The 21,572-nt window shown below is 41.0% G+C and overlaps 1 protein-coding gene across 1 annotated transcript; it reads right to left on the bottom strand.

The window, feature by feature from the left end:
* Nucleotides 1–16,868: 16,868 nt before the first annotated feature.
* On the bottom strand, nt 16,869–18,168 carry LOC121761281 (B3 domain-containing protein At2g36080-like). The gene is made up of 2 exons (XM_042156926.1): nt 17,302–18,168; nt 16,869–17,164 (listed from the first exon to the last, which is right to left on the bottom strand). The coding sequence occupies exons 1-2, from the start codon at nt 17,951–17,953 to the stop codon at nt 16,974–16,976; spliced, it is 843 nt and encodes a 280-aa protein (XP_042012860.1). The 5' UTR covers nt 17,954–18,168; the 3' UTR covers nt 16,869–16,973.
* Between the last annotated feature and the right edge of the window lie 3,404 nt (nt 18,169–21,572).

Here is a 21,572-nt window from a genome sequence, read left to right on the forward strand (position 1 = left end):
GAGATGGGAGAATTTGGGTTGAAGAAGAAGTTGGTGAGAATTTATGGCTGTGATTTGGTCAAATTGTAGTATTTATTTATGTTTTCTAATAATTTGATAAATATTTATACTCTACTTATTTAATATGCAAAAATGAAGGTCAAATTAAACTTGCCTCGTTCCCCCAATAAAAGAGGAAAGATAAATATGGAAAGGATGTATATAGAAATTGACGTATTCATGATTTTTCTTCCAAAATTTTGAACGATAGAATTGGTATATATGTTCTTCATAAAGAATCTAAAAATTTGAATAACATTCTAGGTGAGATCATCTAAATTTCCTTCTATTTCTTTTTCAAAGAGATATATTTTTAATAATAAAAATAAATTTACATAAATTATAGTAATACCTTTTAATTTAGTTTTATTTTTAGTTTATAATATTATGACTAATTCATTCTTAGTATATACTTTTCCATATTTTTAAACCAATCAATTTATGAAAAAATCATTAATTTAGATATTAATTGATTATGGAATTTATGGCAAGTTTAATTAACATGCTACATAATTAAATTACTATATTAAATTATAAAATAATTTTATAACTTAATACTCTCTACATAGTTCACCTTCTATAGTAGAGGCATTTATTTTGACATGAAATCTAAGAGAATTAAGTAAAGTGAGCATAAAATAGAAAATTATATAACTTAGAGAAATAAAGAGAAAAAAATGTGTTGTATTTGGCCAAATAAGAAAATAACTCAACTAATATGGATAACCCCAAAAAGAATACGACTCGACTACAATAGGGACGGAGGGAGAACTATAATATTATATATATTTCAAATAAATTTATATTAGTTATTTTATAGGTTAACATCTAGTTTTTTCTTTTCTTTTGTAGTACAATATTATTTTTCCTAACTTGTTCCTTTTTTTCGTTAAATTTTTTACAACAAATTATCGTGAGGAATGAATCAATCCTATAGTAACAAATTAACAATGTATGAACAAATAAAAATATAATAAAGTATTTTTTTATTTATGTGAATTACGGAGTAAATTTTAAAATAATAGTATAGCCATGATGATTGAGCATTTTTCTTTTGCATTATCTTTTCGTTTTTTAGCTTGTTTCCTTTAAATATCCAAACACAACGTGAATGTTTTTAATTTTTAATTTATTTTTTTATGTGAGTATTTTTATATTAAAAACACATTAATTATTATCTCTTCAATTAAAATGAAGGATAATTAAGTAAATTAAAATTTTCAATTAAAATAAATAAATCCATTAATTTAGGAAATTATGAAATTAGTAAATTATTCTAATTATATAGAATTATGTAAATTTATCACTACCCTTTTATTTCTTATTTTAGAGACATTTAATGTATCTTATTTATTTAGTTTTTTAAAAAAATTTATTTCAGTGATTAATCACGGGCGGCTGGGAAGGAAACCACTTGAGATCACCTATACCATTTTCTACTTCATCTCCTACTACATACACACAACCATGATAAGTGATGGACACCATCACTTATCATGGTTGTGTGTATGTAGTAGGAGATGAAGTAGGAAATGACATTGGTGATCCACACCATCACTAATTATGGTTGTGTGTATGTAGTAGGAGATGAAGTAGGAAATGACATTGGTGATCCACACCATCACTAATTATGGTTGTGTGTATGTAGTAGGAGATGAAGTAGGAAATGACATTGGTGATCCTCATTGGGCTCTCCAACTAATCAACTCGATTTACTCTAATGATGCTTGTGTATCCATATTCCAGCTTAATTAAATTTATATTTTTATATTTAAATTGGATTCATTTTACCTATTGTAGGGGTAGATCATCCAGGAGTCCTCCAATGTCTAAGGGTGACAAAGTCCTCCAAGAGTAATGGGTTTCGGCCCTCTGGTGTCAAAGAGACAACCTAGTATTTCTCTGATTACTGAGCTTTAGTTCTTAGGTATCTAGGAATTCCTTCTAAGCGATGATGAAGCAACACGTAGACTAAGACTTTCCTCAGTTTTCTACAAACCAACTAATTACAGAACCAACACATACAACTTGAACTAATTTCTCAATAAATAGTGAATTCTAGATTATCTGATCCCTACACCAATTACATCTCAGAAATACTATATTGATGATGTTGCTTTATTTCGATCATTCTTAAACAATTTTGTTTAATTATTTTTTTATCTATAATTAAGAGGTCCTGGTTTTTTTCCAAATGATTCCTAAAATATGTACTCTTGAGTCATGATATCTTTATTAGTTGAAGTCACGAAGAAAGATTCTCTTTTTCTATTTTCATTCGTAGTCAACCCCTGATCGAGTTTTACCAATTTAGGAAGTAAAGCATAGATAAACAATCGACCCTATAATGAACTTATCATATAAAAACAAAAAATTAAGCATTGAATTTTTTCTAAAAAATGGTCAAAATTAAAGAGTAAGTTTATAATTAAATGGCGCTAATAGCTAAAAAATACATCAATTTTTGGCCAGTTTTTTAACACAAACTTTAAATGTCATGAAAAAAATATACTAACTTTGAACTTGTATAGTAAATTTACCACGACTAAAATTTCCGACCAATTAAAGTTTGTGTTATTATTTTTACAACACTACAAGTTTGTCCTATAAACTACATCTTTTAAGGGGATTGACAGCCAGATGACATAGACATCCCGGATGAGCCACCATGTAGGACTAAATTTGGGCAAAATTGAATTTTGTAGAAATTTACTAAAAGTTAAAAGTTGATATATTTTTTTCCACGTTTAAAGTTCATTGTAAAAAACTGAATTAACCAGAAGTTAGTGCAATTTTTTTTAGCTATCAGCTCTAATAAAATGTACTATCACGTTATTCATAAACTAGTTGAATTTTTACAGAGTGTGTTTGGTGAAACTTGTTAACTAAAAGAGAGTTAAAACTTGAAACAATAGTATCATGGTCGTTAGCAAGTCGTTTATTAAAACATTTTGAAAACAATGTGCAATGTATTCTTATAGATTAATTAAGGTAGAGATAATTTCTGGAAACAATTCATTCTTATTTTTCCAATTCTTTCACTGAATTAAATAGTAGGCACCTGGACCAGGTGGAATTATTGGGCATTAATGAGTAGTGAGCATGAAAAGTCAAGTCCCTATCTCCCACTCTCCTTCCTTGTCACAAATGCTATTTATTGTGAGTTGATAAAATGGATTACTAGTCTACAGTAGTGAATGGCAACATGCATGTATAATAGTATCTTATTTGCAGAGATTCCTTTTAGTCTTACCATTCATTCTTCCATCCACCTGGGGCTGGGGATCTCAGTGAGAAATCATATCTATTTGGACCCTGATGGTTTGGCGAATTTTTGATGGCGATGAATGCAGGAAAATGCAGATCACGACACAGAGATTTACGTGGTTCGATTTACTGAGGTAAATCTACGTCCACGGGAAGAAAAGAGGGCAGAGTTGTATTGCTTGATCTGTTTTCTACAGCTTACAATACAGACTTGCTATATGATCTTTTATGTCTAGAGAGCTCTTCTCCTATCTGATCTAAGTTCTATTTATACATTGAACTAAGATCGTGGCTTGCATCACCACTAACTAGGTCGTGGCTTACATCACCACTAACTAGGTCGTGGCTTACATCACCACTAACTAGGTCGTGGCTTACATCACCCCTAAGTATGTCGTGGATGTCGTGGAGGTCATGAGATCCAGTATGTCGTGGATGTCGTGGAGGTCGTGAGATCCTGCATGGGTCCACCACGAAATAGATCGCGTAGTGGAGGTCGTGGAGGTTCTGCATGGGTCCACTATCTCCCAGTTCGGTCGAATACTGAGACCGAACTGCTGAACTATTGCCGAACAGCTTTTGCCGATCTGAGAGTAGAGCTTGATTGGTCGGCTTTTACCGAGCCGTAGGCTGGGGCCGAACTCTTTGGTCGGCTTTTACCGAGCTGTAGGCTAGGGCCGAACTCTTCCTTGGTCTTTGGGCTGATGGGCCGTCACTGCTATTGGGCTTGTTTAGTACGTACCCCATCACTACCCCCCCCGAAAAGCGAAGTGAATCACTTCGGCGAAGCGAGTCACTTCGGCATTCTGGATAAAGGTACGGGGGAGGCTGACGTTAGGGGACGTGCCTTGCGCGTGACTGCATTAAATGCGACAGTAAAATCCGGCCGTTGAATCCTGAAAAGGTGGGATTCGAAACGGTGCGATGATTTTGAAATCTTCTCCGAATCTGATAAATACGTCTTTTCTTCATCAGTTGAACACTTTTGCTATTGCTTCTTCTGCATTCTCTCTCTTTTGCGAAAAAATTTCCTTCCGCTTTCAAGAATTTCTTCAGAATTTTTTCAGACTTTCAAAGAGTAAGAACTATGTCTTCTTCTTCTTCTTCTGAGTCAGGTAGCGGTAGGAAAGGGGATAAGGGGTCTTCTAGCCGGAAAGAATCCGGGGAGAAGACCGTAGAGTATTTTCACAGCATCTTGAGTAAGGATACTGTGATATCCTTACACGAAAAATATTTTTTTCCTGGGGGGAAGGTTGCGATTCCCGACGACCTTCATAGGGCTGACTCGCCGCCGGAGGGTTACGCCACCGTTTACGAAGCCGGCTTGGAATGCGGGCTTCGTTTCCCTCTTCCCCCTACCTTTGTAGAGCTGCTAGATTTTTTTCAACTCCCTTTAGGTCAGGTGACTCCGAACTCTTGGAGGCACTTATCGGCCTTTGCTGCCGAACTGCGTAGGCTAGATAAGGATCTGTCTCTGAGGGCAATCCTTAATTTCTTCCAGTTTAAGAGGAAGGGATCTTGGTTTTACTTGATCCCTTTACAGCCCTTTAGAGCCTTTTGTAAAACCAAATGGCCGAAATGGCAAAATCGCTTCTTTTTTTATAATAGGACTTCGGCTTCGGACTTTTCCTGGAGAGGGCCGAAGTCCGTTATTCCTCATCCTCGGGTAGAACCGTTGGACGAGCTCGAGGCCGAGCTCAATAAGATTCCTATGATTAGGAAGCAGTACCTGGAGTCTGAGCTCGTCAAGGGCGACTTCGTGTTCGACTCCTCGTCTTCGGACGAAGAGACTGAGGGTGAGGAATTCTTTTTTATGCATTACTGCCTTGACGACGAAAACTAACCTTGTTTTCTTGCTTTTTGGCAGTGTACATGCTGAATAAGATTAGCCGCAAATCCTCCGAATCTAAGGAACCGGAGAGGCCAAAAACCACCAGCTCGGCGTCTGATGCCGAGAAGAATCCGAAGAGGCAAAAGACCTCTTCGGATCCAAAGAAGCCGGAGTCGACTTCGGCAAGTAGGAAGGGGAAGACCCAGAAGCCCCCAAGAGCGCCAGAGAAAGACGTGGTCTTGGCGCCTCCTTCGGAACATATCTGTGAGCCATTTTTATGGCCCACGGACTTCGCCGAGGTGAATTCTCTTCTTGATTTTCTGGCCTTGCTTTTTTTCTCTGTATTTTTTGTAGCCCCTCTGTTGACTTTTTGCTTTTTTCATTTTCAGAGGAACGATATGCTCTCCAAGCTCGTCGCCGTCGAACTCTCCAAAGCGTCCAACGACTATGCTGAGATGCAGAGGAAGTTGGCGGCTGCTTGTCACCGGGCCGAGCAGGCTGAGGCAAACTTTGAGAAAGCCAGAGCTGCTAGGATTTCGGCCCAGGATGAAGCTCAGTTTGCCAAAAACCAGCTCGTCATCCAGCGAGAGCAGACGAAACGGAGGGATGCTGCTGCCGTGGTTGCCCAAGGAGAGGCTCTCCGTGCTTTCGCGGAGAAACTCTTTCTGAGCAACCAATTTTCGGCCTTTGTCGGTGATCTGCTGAAACTGATGACCGATAAAGCCGAGCAGGGTCCCGAAGTCATCCTGCCGCTGTACGGCCGAGAGATAGCAGCTCGGCTTCAGAGTCTGCCGGTGCTTGAGGAGCTTGCTTCGTCCTCGGTCCTGCTTTCTGCAGACCAAGTTCGTAGTTGCCGAGCTGACCGCGATGAGAACATGGAGGCTATCTTTGCCTCCATAGGGTCAGTTTCACCCGCTCCAATTTTCCATGGAGAGGGTGTGACCGAGCAGCATGAGCGGCAGACCGGCGATGAGCTGGCCGAGCAGGAGGCGCAGCAGATCGGCTACGGTGGCGCCGAGCAGGCTGGGGAGAGCAGGGAGGCGGAGGCTGAAGCTGAAGCAGACAAGGAGAAGGAAGCTGAACCTCACCGAGAAGGCGGAGACGAAGCTGGCGGAGTATGATTTCGTCTTCCTTCTCTTAGTTTAGTTTCTTCCTTCTTGTAAAACGGCCTTGAAGCCCTTGTGTAGAAAAAAAAAATTTTTTTCTTATGAATGAAAAAATTCTTCTTTCTGCTCTTGTGTCTTCGTATAGCCTTTCGTACTCTCTTTTACTCCTGTTGTGGTTTACTACCTGCTCAGTAATCTGAAATGCCGAACTGACATAGCTGCTCTATATTCTGAACTCTTAAGGAGCTGGAGGTACTTCACTGGAAGCGGCTGTACTCTTCGGCTTTAGACGAAGCTGAGAAAAGAGCCATAGCTGACCAGGTGAAGAATGACGAACTCTTGGCTCGTTCAGTGAAGCTGGAGGCCGACAATAAGGACTTAGAGTCCGAAAAGAAAGATCTGGAGGCCGAGCTGAATACCGCCGTCGCTGAGAGGACTGCGTATGAGGATTTCATCTGCAGGCGCGGGGGAATGACCATCTCTGAAGTTCAGGAACGAGTTGACGAACTGTGGGAGGAATATCATGTACTCCGGAGGAACAATGCGCTGGAGAGCTCGGCTTGCCAACAAGTCGTGAAATCATTGCGGCGCTATGCTTCTCGGTACGACATCATTCTTTCCCGGCGTCCTTCAATCGAGAGATTCCTTAGGCATTTCCCGCCAACAGATGCTCGCACTCCAGCTCAAACTTCTGATTCACTTGCTCAAAATCCTACTCCAAGTCAGCAACGAACTCAGGAACAACCGGAGACGTTAAGTCGAGGACGGACTGAAGTTCGCAGAGGAGCGGTGACTATGAGTGAGCAAGATCGGCAAATGATTCGTGAAGAGACTATTCGCCGCCGAGGTGCTAGAGCTTCTCGGGCTCAGGGAAGAGGCGGCAGGTCGATCAGAGCATCTCGTCAACCTGCTTATTCTTCAGTTGCCCGGAACGCCCGAACTCGGCTTCATGGGGATTTTGTGAATAGGTGGCTCAACTTTAGCAACCCTGGACAGTAGAATAGTCCTTTGTAATAGCGTAACGCCATTTTGTAGGGTAGCGGAGTTGTATGCCGAACAAGATTTAATAAATGAAATTTTCATTTCGCTTCTAACACTGCGTATTAACAGCTCAGCGAAATAATTTCATCGTACTTGTCCTCGGTCTTATGAAGTAAACTTCTTTGACCGGACATGGTCCTCGGTCTTATGAAATAAACTTCTTTGACCGGACTCGTCTTTGGTCTTATGAAGTAAATTTCTTTGACCGGACTAAGCTTGTGTCCTAATTTGGCGAGTTTTATCGCTTGGATCGGACTTTCCCTTGTCCTAATTCGGCGAGTTTTATCGCGTGGATCGGACTTTCCCTTTGTTGCAGTTCGTTTCAGACGAACTGCTTGTTTCTTAAGCCGAATTGTGGTCTTGTATCCTCCTTAGAAGCTTGGACTCACAATCGTTGGCTTATATATGTTCTAAAAAGGGGATCAGCCTTTGAAGAACAAGATACCTCAGTAACATTTGTAAGAGACGACACGCACATAGACAGACAAAACACACCTAGACAAGCAAGACGCACATAAACGAACGAGACGCACATAGACAAACAAAAAGCACATAGACAAAGTAAAAAAACAAAGAAAACACATACCTCTAGGACCGAACTAGACACAAGACGGACTGACCGGACTGTCTCTTACAAATGGAACTTCTTGAGGTTGGAAATGTGCCATGTTCGGGGTACTTGTTCTCCTGACATGTGAGTCAATTTGTAAGACCCTTTGCCGAGGACTTCTGACACCCGATATGGACCTTCCCATGTGGGTGCGAGTTTGCCCAGCTTTTCTGCTCGGCTTACTTCGTTGTTTCTCAAGACGAGATCTCCCACTTGAAATTGCAGCTTTTTCACCCTTTGGTTATAATACCGGGCTACTTGCTCCTTGTACTTGGCTGCTTTTATGCAGGCCAATTCTCTTCTTTCTTCGGCCAGATCTAGTTCGGCTCTCAGTCCATCATCATTCATTTCTGAAGAGAAATTTAGAGTTCGGGGACTGGGTACACCGATCTCAACCGGAATCACGGCTTCAGTGCCGTACACCAAACTGTACGGAGTTTCACCGTTGGATTTTTTGGGTGTAGTTCGGTAGGACCATAGGACTTGAGGGAGATTTTCTACCCATTGTCCTTTGGCTTGTTCTAACCGAGCTTTTAACCCTTTCACCAAGATACGGTTTGTTACCTCCGTTTGTCCGTTTGCTTGTGGGTGGGAGACCGAAGTGAACCGCTGTTGAATATTCAGCTCTTGGCACCAATTCTTGAATGTCTTGTCGGTGAACTGAGTCCCATTATCCGAAATGAGGATGTGGGGTATGCCAAATCGGCACACTATGTTCTTCCAGACGAAATCCAATGCCTTCGAGCTCGTTATCGTAGCTAATGGTTCAGCCTCCACCCACTTCGTGAAGTAATCCACGGCAACGATAAGGAATTTCATTTGCCGAGGAGCTTGTGGTAGTGGTCCTACTATGTCTATGCCCCATTGCATAAAAGGCCAAGGGCTTTGCATAGCACATAGATCGGTCTGCGGCATCCTTGGGATATTTGCATGGATTTGGCACTTCGTACATGTCTTGACGAGCTGCACTGCTTCTTGTACCAAAGTTGGCCAATAATATCCCCATCTCAGAACTTTTTTAGCTAAAGCTCTAGCTCCGATGTGGCTACCGCAAGATCCTTCATGGACTTCTCTAAGGATGTAGTCCGTCTCTTCTGGTCCTACACATCGCAATAACGGTTGAAGGTAGGACTTTCTGTATAGGACTCCTGCATGAAGTTCATACCGAAGTGCTCGGCATGTGATTTTCCGAGCTTCTCTCTTATCCTCGGGCAGTTGTCCTTGATCTAGATACTGTAAGATCGGCGTCATCCAGTTCGGCGAGCTGGTTACTGAATATACCTCAGCTTCATCAATGCTTCTGTGCATCAATTCCTCCACCTTTGAACTTGGATATGAGGCTAACTTACTTAAAATATCTGCTCGGCTGTTTTCCGCTCTGGGAATGCGGATTATCCGAAAATAAGAGAAACTTCGGCTAATGCTTTGCGCTTTGTCCCAATATTTCCTCATCCTCTCATCACGGGCTTCACTTGTACCCAACATGTGATTCACTACGACTTGTGAATCACAATGGATTTTGAGAGACTTGATAAATAGACTTTGCGCTAGCTTGAGTCCGGCAAGGAGAGCTTCGTATTCGGCTTCATTATTAGTAGTTGGGAATAAGAACCGAAGTGAGTAAGTTACCTCGTGTCCGTCGGGAGCGATAAGTAAAATACCAGCTCCACTTCCCGTTTTATTCGAAGCTCCATCTACGAATCCGCTCCAGCAGTCCGGTGGCTCTACTTCGGATTCCAGGGGCTGTGCTAGTTCGGCATTGGTAGAATTTTTCTGTTCGGCAATGACAGGGATTGCTTGATCGAACTTTGCTTCTGCAAGAAAATCTGCCAAGGCTTGTCCCTTGATGGCTTTCCGAGGTAGGTATTCGATTGAGTGTTCTCCCAACTCTATGGCCCATTTGGCGATTCTGCCTGATGCTTCTGGCTTGGTCAAAACTTGCCGAAGTGGAAGATCGGTTAAGACGCATACCTTGTGAGCATAGAAATATGGCCGCAGTCTCCTTGCTGCATTTACTAATGCCAGAGCAATTTTTTCCAGAGGTTGATACCTTGTTTCTGGACCTCTTAATGCTCGGCTTGTAAAGTAGATGGGAAGCTGCTTTAGGCCTTCTTCTCGTACAAGCACCGCGCTAATGGTCTGATCCGATGCCGCTAAGTATAAGAATATCACTTCAGCATCTGTTGGAGCAGAGAGAATAGGAAGCTCGGCTAAATAACTTTTGAGCTCGTCAAAAGCCTTTTTCTGCTCGACTCCCCACTCAAACTTTGGTGCCTTCTTTAACACTTTGAAGAATGGCATTTGCTTTTCGGCTGCTTGGGAAAGGAATCTATTCAGTGCGGCTAGACATCCAGTTAGCCTTTGCACATCATGTATGGACTTCGGCATTGCCATGTTCTGAACAACTTGAACTTTTAGCGGATTTGCCTTGAGTCCTTCCTTTGAAACCCAACAACCTAGAAACTTTCCCGAATCTACCAAAAAGGTACATTTTTGGGGATTGAGTTTGAGGTTGGCTTTTCGGAGCACGTCGAGAGTGGACTTGAGATTGTCTTCGTACTCCGAAGTGCTTCTGCTTTTAACGACTATGTCGTCAACATACACTTCAACCTCCTTTCCGATCAAATGCCGAAAAAGCTTATCTACCATCCTTTGATATGTGGCTCCGGCATTCTTTAAACCGAACGGCATCTTTTTATAAGCAAAGATGCCGAAGTCAGTAATGAAAGCCGTTTTTGGAGCATCATTCTCATCCATTAAGACTTGGTGGTAGCCTTTGTATAAATCAAGAAAACAGAAAATTTCGAAGCCGATCAAAGCTTCTACTTTTTTGTCTATGTTTGGAAGGGGATAGCAATCTTTAGGACAGTGCTTGTTTAGATCGGTAAAATCTATGCACATCCGCCATCCTCCTTCTTTTTTCTTGATCATCACAGGATTGGCCACCCAAGAGGGATATTTCACCTCGAATAATACATCCGCTTTCAGTAATTGGCGGACTTCGTCATGGATGACTTGATTTCTTTCTGCCGCAAAGAGTCTTTGCTTCTGTTTTATAGGCCGGACTGATGGATCAATATTTAACCGATGAGTGATTACCTCAGAGGGCACTCCGGTCATGTCCAACGGAGACCATGCAAAGACATCTTTGTACTCCTTGAGGAGCTGGATGGTCTTTTCCCGGAGTAGAGGCGTTCCCGCGAAACCGATCTTGACCGTTCTGGATGGATCATCTTCGTATAACTGAACGATCATTGAGTTCGGCTCTGGTGTGACTTCGGTCATTTCGCTTGCCTCTGACTCCGGCTGCTGTGATTGCTATGCTTGATGATGCCGATCTGATTGCTCGGCACTTTTAAGCGCAATCTGCAGACACTCTTTTGCTCTCTTTTGATCACCTCGGATGACCGCTATCCCCCCTTTAGTGGGGAGCTTGATGGTGAGATGATAAGTAGAGCAAACGGCCCGAACTGCGTTGAGCCAGTCTCTTCCCAGGATGATGTTGTACGGAGACCGAGCTTTTACCACAAAGAACTCGATCATCGTACTGGAGCTGGTAGGCGCTTTTCCCACCGTGATCGGAAGGCTGATAATACCTTCAGGGCGGGTGTCCTCCTGGGCGAAACTTTTCAGAGGAAGTGGTGCCGGACTAAGCCGAGCTGGATCCACTTCTAGTTTATCGAAACATTCTTTAAAAAGAATGCTGACTGACGCTCCTGTATCCACAAACACTCTGTGGATCAGTTTGTTTGCCACTCCGGCTTGGATGACAATAGCGTCTTGATGAGGAGAGATGGCCGGGACGGGATCTGCATCTGAAAATGTAATCACTTCGTCCTGCTTCAGCCTTTTATGCGTTGGCTCCTCTCGATTGAAGCCTCTGCGCTCTGACTTCAGGGACGATTTAGTCTTCCCGGCAGGGAGAGCATCAATAGTCAGGATTACTCCATCATATTGCTGCTCGTCATCGTCTTCGGGATCCTGTTGCCTTTTCGGATCCTGAGGAGCGCAGTTCGCACCTCTCTGCTTTTTGTTCTTTTTCGGCTGCTTGCTTTGGTATTTTTTTAATGTCCCTGCTTTCACAAGAGCATCAATACCTGCAGCCAAATGTCGGCACTCCTCGGTATCGTGACCGTGGTCTTGATGGAAGGAGCAATATTGATCCTGAGGTCGACGCGCGGCCGATTTCGTCATCCGCTTTGGTTTTTCGAACATATCGGAATGCAGTTCGAAAATTTCCGCTCTTGACTTGTTCAATGGTACGAACTGAGCGGGCGGCTTCTCAGGATTGAGACGTGGCCCCAATCGGTCTTGCACCGGAGTCCTTTGAATCCTTTCAAAAGGAGTTCGGCGAGGATGTCCCTGATCGCCAAAAGGAGTTCGGCGAGTTTGTCCCTGATCGCTGTGATCGGGCTTCCTCCTGTCTCCTCGGGATGAGCAGTCTAAAGACCGTTTGCGACGGTCTGCCTCATCGGCACGGGAGAACTGGTCCGCAATGTCCCACATCTGTTGAGCTGTTTGCGGACTGCATTCCACGAGCTTTCTGTAGAGAGCTCCGGGCAGGATTCCATTTTGGAATGCCGAAATGACAAGTAGATCATTGAGATCATCTACTTGTAGGCATTCCTTGTGGAATCTCGTCATAAAGTCGCTGATCTTTTCGTCGCGACCTTGACGTATAGAAAGCAGCTGAGCCGAAGTGATTCGGGCTTCCGCTTTCTGAAAGAACCTCCTGTGGAAAGCATCCATTAGATCTCGGTAAGATCTAATGCTGCCTTGGGGGAGGCTATCGAACCACCTTCTTGCGTTCCCGATAAGCAGCTCGGGAAACAGCTTGCACATGTGGACCTCATTGAGACCCTGGTTCGCCATGTTATACTGATAGCGTCCCAGGAAGTCATGAGGATTCACCAACCCGTCATAAGTCATCGACGGAGTTCGGTAGTTCTGTGGAAGGGGAGTTCGGGTGATATCGTCCGAGAACGGAGTCTTCAATGCTCCGTACATGGCGAACCCGACATCTCTTCGGTATGGAGGAGATGGAGATCTCCTGTGATTCCGGTACCGAGGAGGAACAGGAACATGTCGGGGTTGATGATTCTTCTTCCTGGAAGACACGGCACTACTGCGGTAGTGACTTTCATGTCTGGATGAGGAAGGAGAATCCACCGTTTTCGTCTTCGGCTCTTGGCTCTTTTGCAGGAAGGCTAAGAACTCATCCTGCTTCTCAGCCAAGAACAGCTTGACAGCCTCATTCAAATCAGGCTGCTGGGAAGACTCGGTGTGTGGACCTTTTGAGCGGCTTGTTCCTTCATCATGAAAACTGGAAGTAGATGTCTCCCGAGGCTGTTTTCCGGACCTGCGGGCTGGACTAGCTTCCTCATGGTTTTCACGAACGGTATTACGGGTAGTATGTGATCTGGTATGCATTTTTTTGGGGTGGAAAAAGGGTCAAAAATTCGCTTTATCACAAATTTGGTTCTCTGTTTCCCACAGACGGCGCCAGTGATGGTTTGGCGAATTTTTGATGGTGATGAATGCAGGAAAATGCAGATCACGACACAGAGATTTACGTGGTTCGATTTACTGAGGTAAATCTACGTCCACGGGAAGAAAAGAGGGCAGAGTTGTATTGCTTGATCTGTTTTCTACAGCTTACAATACAGACTTGCTATATGATCTTTTATGTCTAGAGAGCTCTTCTCCTATCTGATCTAAGTTCTATTTATACATTGAACTAAGATCGTGGCTTGCATCACAACTAACTAGGTCGTGGCTTACATCACCACTAACTAGGTCGTGGCTTACATCACCACTAACTAGGTCGTGGCTTACATCACCCCTAAGTATGTCGTGGATGTCGTGGAGGTCATGAGATCCAGTATGTCGTGGATGTCGTGGAGGTCGTGAGATCCTGCATGGGTCCACCACGAAATAGATCGCGTAGTGGAGGTCGTGGAGGTTCTGCATGGGTCCACTATCTCCCAGTTCGGTCGAATACTGAGACCGAACTGCTGAACTATTGCCGAGCAGCTTTTGCCGATCTGAGAGTAGAGCTTGATTGGTCGGCTTTTACCGAGCCGTAGGCTGGGGCCGAACTCTTTGGTCGGCTTTTACCGAGCTGTAGGCTAGGGCCGAACTCTTCCTTGGTCTTTGGGCTGATGGGCCGTCACTGCTATTGGGCTTGTTTAGTACGTACCCCATCAGACCCCATCCTCACTATTTAACCTCTCTTTCTTAACTTCATTTTCCACACAATACAGCTTCACTCACACCCCTCCTATACTCTTTAACAACTTTCCAAATCTGCATTCATATATGGAAAAAATCATTGCTTCCGCCCATTTTTTTTATATTTACGGACTAATAAATAAGTCTCTTGAACCGACATGGCTGCTAAATGGTCACATTGATCACTCACACATAACTATATTAGTAAATTTAAGTATTACTTACTAAGTGAAATATTAATTATAGTAGTTAGAATTTTTAGCCGCGCTAGCTTCTCACATTCTCACTCGGACATCATTTCCAATTTTAGGCATTGCAAATTGGAGATTTCGTGGAGGCTAGCTAGAATCTTAATTTCCGAACCAAGAATGGAATGAGAGAGAAGAGCAATAGGAGAAAAATGCGATTTAGGTCTTTGCAAATTGGAGATTTCGTGGAGGCTGGCTAGAATCTCTCTGAACCAAGAATGGGATATATACGAGGAAGAAGTGAAAAAAAAAAACGTGATTTAGGAGCCGCAATCTTCAAAGACAAAACGATAAATTCAAGTTGAACCTGAATTATAATTAAATTGATTTATTTTTATATTGAATCAGTTTATTGAAAGCCACACACTATGACTCCATTAATATTTTTATTTAACTTACATTTTTTTGACTCCATAGATTTATTGTTTTATCGGTAGTTCCTTTTCCAAGAATTTGATTGGCGAGACCGAGGACTTAATTTCATTCCTTTTAGATTTACTTTCTTATTAAGAAAATGAAGAATAGTTGGCAGTTTCTTGTTTATAGCATAGGATGTCACAATGCCAAGATCTTATCCATGCTGATCATGATAATGATGCACATTAACCAAACTATTATACAAACTTCACTTTATATTCCCTCTTTCCATAACAACATGCATTCTTTCTTTTTTTTTCTTTTTAGTCTGTCTTACAATAATATGCACTTTCTAATTTCAATTTTTTTTATCTCTAATGAGGTGAGACTCATTCTCCATTGATAATACTTTAATTATGCACTTTCTAATTTAAAATTTTTTTTATCTCTAATGAGGTGAGACTCATTCTCCATTGATAATACTTTAATTACTTTTTCTCTTTATCTTCCTCTTACTTTATCAATTTTACATTAAAATTCGTATTGAATTGAAAGGACATATTCTTTTTAGGACCGAAGAAGTATTATTTTGCACGTGCAATACAAATATTGTACTTGAGCTCCATTTATATACCAATGGAATCTTAATTATATCAATATGCCATTATATTTTAACTCTCGCTTAAATTCTTTTTATTTAAGTGGGACTGCGAAAGATGGGAAATGAAAATTCAACAATAGAATAGACCTCTTTGTCTATGAATATAGAAGAGAAAAATCAACGCTTGATGACCCAACTATAATATGTGTGGTGTTACTATCACCGCGTCTCATATTATAGTATTATAGTATAGCCTACCAACTTTGGGTGACGTGTGTAGCCTCATTTACAACACATAGCAGTCAAAACCTATATATAACATTATATACTACACCAAACCACAATATTAATATAATTGATGGACGAAGTAGTGAGACAAGTCAATTCCATCAATACTCTCTAATATAAATTCATTGCAATAAACAAGATTTTCACAAATATCATACGACTAACAAAATGGTTTATAGATGACAATTACATCATACATAGGCCATGTAAGATTTTTCATCATAAAGGAGAATTCTAACTCCACAACAGTTTTAATTTTTTAAACACATATAGTCATTATATTTACAATAAAAGACATTAAAATTAAAGTATGTAGTGAGTAGTGACCCCACTATGTTCTAAGTTCATATGTGAATATTTTTTGTCAGGCTATGTACCAAATAATCAAATACTGTTGGACCACATTCACCACACCACACAGATCAAAACGGTAAGATCAATAATATCTAAGGCAAATAAAATGATTTGCACGAAAATCTGTCACATGTACACACGCGTAGGATTAACTAAAAAAAATAAAAATTCGAAACTATTTCAAATAATTAAATCATAAAAATATACAATAAATTCCATTGTATTATATGAATTCGTATTAGACTCTGAATTTTATAGGAGCGAAATTTCAAATTTTGAATCCATTCATAAATTTTTTACAATGGATTTAATTTATTCATGTACCAAGAAGATTTCATGATTCATAACTCATATGAAAATGATTTTTTTGCTTAACACTAGTTTTTTTATATATATACATGTATAGTTGGTATATAAAAGCATATATAATACTCCCTCCGTCCCAGACTACTTGCACTTATTTCCTTTCTGGGCGTCTCAAGTTATTTGCACTATTTCCATTTTTAGTAAAAAATTTCACCTACAGCCGTAATATTTGACTTTGCTATACACTCATTCCTTAATCTCCGTGCCGAAAATGAAACGTGCGAGTAGTGCGGGACGGAGGGAGTATATATTTATAGATGATGATTTTATTTGATACGGGAAGAAATATTTTATACCAATATATATTTATAGTACATCAGAGAAGAAAAAAGAAAAGGTAATAAATACTCCTACTAGCTAGATATAAGTTGAATGTGTGTTTATTTCCTTGTTCAACGGAAGATTACTTGTTCAAGTTGACAACTAGCTAGTACCTTGATTGAGATCATGTTTGAGCAGAAATAATTGATCAGACTTGTCTAAATTAAAGGCAGTAATTATTCCACAATATATATAATTCCCATCTATATGTGCAGAAATCGTGACTGTTTGATTAAGGGAAACAACAACTAAATTAAACTATGAAATTGTACCAGTCACATCTCTACCACTACCAACTCTCATAACTTGTGCCTTAAATATTTGTCGAATCACACACGCCGTAGGCTCGACGATGGCTCGAGTAGTACTCATGGTATGCCTGTTCCTCGACTTGATGACCCTTCCCCGAACCCGAGGTCGATTCCTCCTCCTCCTCCCACTCTAGGTTCACCCCGAATAATCTCAACCTCTTCGAATTCCCATTTCTTTCTTTTACATTATTCTCTGCAAAATAATTTACTATCATGATCTGCTGAGATTTAATTTTTTGTTTTTCTTTTCAAATTAATTTACAATCTAAAATATGAATGAATATTCTTAATTAAAAAATATTACTAATTGAAAATAGTTTTTTTGGTTACCTGCATGAGAGCAACCCGTGTACGATGCAGAAGAATTAGAGGAGTGGTTGGCAAAGTAAAGCTGGCCGCTCCAACCACCGACACACGGTGGCGGAGGGGCAGCAGGCTCTTGCCCACTCCTCCGCCGCCATCCAATAAAGAGGCGGCCGAGGTCGTTGGGGTGGCGAGCGAAGAGGACGATGTCACCGGCATCGAGCCTCTTCTCTTTCACGAAGCGGCTCCACCCCTTGGTCAGCACGTAGCTCTGGCTACTATTCCAATACGAGTATCGGAACCGCCACGGTTTCCCCGCCTCGTCCTCGAAGCCAAGCAGCAGCCCCTTCTCCACGCCGCCGTTCAAGGGGAAGTACCTCTCCGCGTGCTGCTTCGGTATCACTAACCGGTTCAGCTTCCCGACGTCGCTCGGCGTCAAGGGCTTCTCGAACAACGGCTCTTTCGACACCTGGATTTTTGCACCGTCTTCCATCGCCACCGCCGCCGGATCCTCGATCACAAGCTCATCCTCGTCTTCATTTTTTAGGCTGAGGCAGAACGCCGTGCTCTGGCTGCGGAGCACGGCGTCTGGGAAGGCGGCGCTGGGCCAGAAACTTGCTGCGGTGGTAGGGATCGATTGGGCTTTTGGCTCCGGAGATAGCCAGTGGTTTATTGGCATTTTTTCAGATGTGTGATAAAAAATGGAAGGGAACAGTGGAATTTAAAGGTGTTATGAATTTTCTCAGCTATTATGTTTTGGATATAATTAATAATCCAAACAGTAAAAATCTCCTTTTTCTCTGGCAAATAATTTGAGTATTTTATTGACGTAGGAAACTGTGGGAGTATTTGAGAATGAACAGTTAGGCAGCTTGGCAAAAATAGAAACTGCAATTTTACAAAGAGAGAGAGTGTGTTTATGTGGGTGGGAAGTGTAGGTATATATAGTGATAATTCAGTTTTCTAACTATACATTTGGGGATTAAAAACTGTTTGTACAGTAGAAATTGGTTTGTAACTATGGGCTGGGCCTGATCGATCAGGTATGGTACGTTTATTTTTGTTTATTATTGGATAACAGGCTACACCTGTCTCTCACTTTATAACCAAATGCAATAAATGAACCATAATTTTGTCAATTACTACTATATATGATCAAGCTAATAATATCGTAATACAACTATACTTACTGTTTGTTTTTATAGGGGTTTATAACTCCTTCGAATTGGTTTTACAAACAATGAAACAATCCTCTCATAGTATAATACAGTAGTACTATTATAAATAGTGTATACTACTACTACTATATAATTAAAGCTTCTGCCTACTATTTTTCCTTACTTTTGATTTTCTGATTCTGGAAATATCTTTTATCAAAATTTATTGTGTCAGAATCCAGATTCTCAGACACCAGCTTGATGGTAGATATATATATATATATATATATATATATATATATATATATATATATACACGATTTATCATTATTTCGTTTACCATTAATTTGCCGGCCTTTGCCTTTAGGAAGTGTAGAGATGATATTTCATGTTATATTTTAATATTGCATTATATTTTCTAATTATTAATTGATTTATTAATTAATTCTCTATCTGTCTTTAAAACTAGTTTTATCTGTGGACGATACATATTTTTTTAATATCTAATTATTAAATAGGAGAGAGAATAAATGTGAGTGAAGTAGAAGAGGAAAAGAGAAAAATGGTGAGAAAATTTCCTTAGAAAAATATAATTAGTTTTGGTTAACAAATTGAAATTCAAAAACAGTATTATATTGACGGATAGAGTATTATTAACTTTTTTCGCAAAAAACTCTAATAATATTAACTTTATATACATAATGGTGGTGTTCGGTTTCAAAGATAAAATAACATCAAAGTACAATTTAGGATTGAGCTGTGAGATTATTTTAGTCATAGGGGGTTAGCTATGACTAATTATCCCATGATTATCCATTTAGAATTAAGTTGTGGGGTTGACTCATGAACCAAACACACTAAATGTGTATAAAGCAACTTATAACATAACTTAATTTGGTAACCTGATACGTGAATATCTCCAAGAATATCCCCAAATCTCTCTTATTTAGTTTAGTATTGATTTAGCATATCTTTTCATATCTTTTGTCTTGCTCAGTAAGTTAGAATCCTTATTATAAATAGGGCTATTGTTATTCTCTTTAATTAATCAATGAAATACATATTTTTTCCTATCTTTTTCGTCTCCTTTAATTTTCCGTTTTGCAAAACCTTAGTTCTTGGAGCTGATCTCGGGGCGAGCTCGAGACGTCCATCTTTATTCCTCATCGTTGATCACTCGTCGACGTCGCTATCATGTTAAGGGGGAAAACCCTTAACAATTGGTGCTTCCATTGATGAACTCATCGTCAGATTGCGCAGCAGGCGTCGGGCGAACAGACCCTATGTGTTCGCTGCCTTCATTCGCAGAGCCGGTGTTGTCGCCGGCAGGAGCAGATTCGCCACCGTTGGATCCAATTCGAACCATGTTCGAGCATCTGGTGGCTAGCATGGCCAGGATAGAAGCGAGGATGGATGATTATGATAGTCGGCCTCCTTCGTCGCGACAACCAGCACGCCCGGATCCGGATCCACCCTACAGCCGTCCTATCCCAAGATCATTGGACCTCGCCATGCCCTATGCTCCACCGTTCTCCGCGGTGACCGTCACTACTCCACACCTGCCGGCGACCGCCTCCCTTAAGAAGATTCCGGCGATGACGAGCGGTCGACGACGGAAGGATAAAGGTGGACGTCACGGGCTTTCCCCAGTATCAGCTCCAAGAACAATACGGAATTGAAATAGAAGCGTGAAAATAAAATAGAAGGATGATTGATATTTCTTGATTGAATGAAATGGATAACAATGTCCACTATTTATAATATTGGATACTAACTTAATGAGCAAGACAAAATATATGAAAAAGATATGCATCCCTAAATATCTAACTAAATAATGCAACTAAATAATAATGCAAGATATGAAAGATATATAAATAATAAACGTATCAACTCAATTGTTAAGGGTGCACTCCCTTAATAAGATTCCGGCGATGACGAGCGGTCGACGACGGAAGAATAAAGGTGGACGTCACGGGCTTTCCCCGGGATCAGCTCCAAGAACAATACGGAATTGAAATAAAAGTGTGAAAATAAAATAGAAGGATAATTGATATTTCTTGATTGAATGAAATGAATAACAATGTCCACTATTTATAATAGTGAATACTAACTTAATGAGCAAGACAAAAGATATGAAAAAGATATGCATCGCTAAATATCTAACTAAATAATGCAACTAAATAATAATGCAAGATATGAAAGATATATAAATAATAAACGTATCAACTCCCCCGCGGGTAAAATCCACCTTGTCCTCAAGGTGGGAACCACAACACAACGAAGAGCGACGCGAACATAAGCTTTGGCGAGCTCTCCCCTCCTGGATCAAACGCACACCAAATAAATATGCATCTTCCTTCATCATATCCCTCCAAAATCACCAATGGAGGACCGTGTTGGATACGAGTCACGGCAGACTTCGAAACAATATTGTGGTCATGATATTCCAGGGCTACAACGGGGAGCATGTCAACGCGTTCAAGAATACTCAAACAATGTGTGTCAATGCGCAGAGGGATCAACCGTGGATCAGCGTCGAGCGATGTTGATTGATGTTTCATACTTGCAACATCACCGACATGCAAATCTACATAGAGAACGACAATTTTCGTCAAACCTTTTGGAATGACATATGCAACTTCATCTCCTACAAATGCACCTAGTTCAGCACCTCCTTTCTGAACCAATTCTTCATATTCTACTCCAAGCTCATCTGTAAACAACCTTCTCCTATCTTCTATTCCTACTTCAAGCTCATGCTTTGTTGTCTCTGATGCAGCCTTGTGCTCATCAACATGGACTTGAATCTCCGTTCTCTCTTCACATTCATGCATATTTGTTTCTAACTCCTTTATTGAGCTCGGAACTGCAGCTTGTTGAGGCAGATCAGAGGCCAATGGTGGCGCTGTCACTGGCAGTGGTGACAGCTCAAAAGGCGGTGCTAGACTTGGCTGTCGTGGCGGGCAATCTGATCGCGATAGTGGTGGTGGCTGCTGGTGGTCTTGGTGGGGCTGGTTTCCAGCGATGGTTGCTGTTACTGGTGGTTCCCAACAATAAGTCTGTTAAGCCTGGGGCTGATCGTATAGCTGAAATCCGAGCTTTTGTTGCCGGATAGGCCGCGGATCCTAGCAAGTGGGTTGT

This window comes from Salvia splendens, chromosome 13 (genome assembly GCF_004379255.2).
Source record: "Salvia splendens isolate huo1 chromosome 13, SspV2, whole genome shotgun sequence".
In the NCBI taxonomy this organism is placed as follows: Eukaryota; Viridiplantae; Streptophyta; class Magnoliopsida; order Lamiales; family Lamiaceae; genus Salvia; species Salvia splendens.

Excerpts from the sequence above, each read along its gene's own strand:
- LOC121761281 (XM_042156926.1), bottom strand. The coding sequence starts at position 17,953 with ATGCCAATAAACCACTGGCTATCTCCGGAGCCAAAAGCCCAATCGATC. Across the intron at positions 17,165-17,301 it reads CACGGGTTGCTCTCATGCAG|AGAATAATGTAAAAGAAAGA; the intron begins GTAACCAAAAAA and ends ATTATTTTGCAG.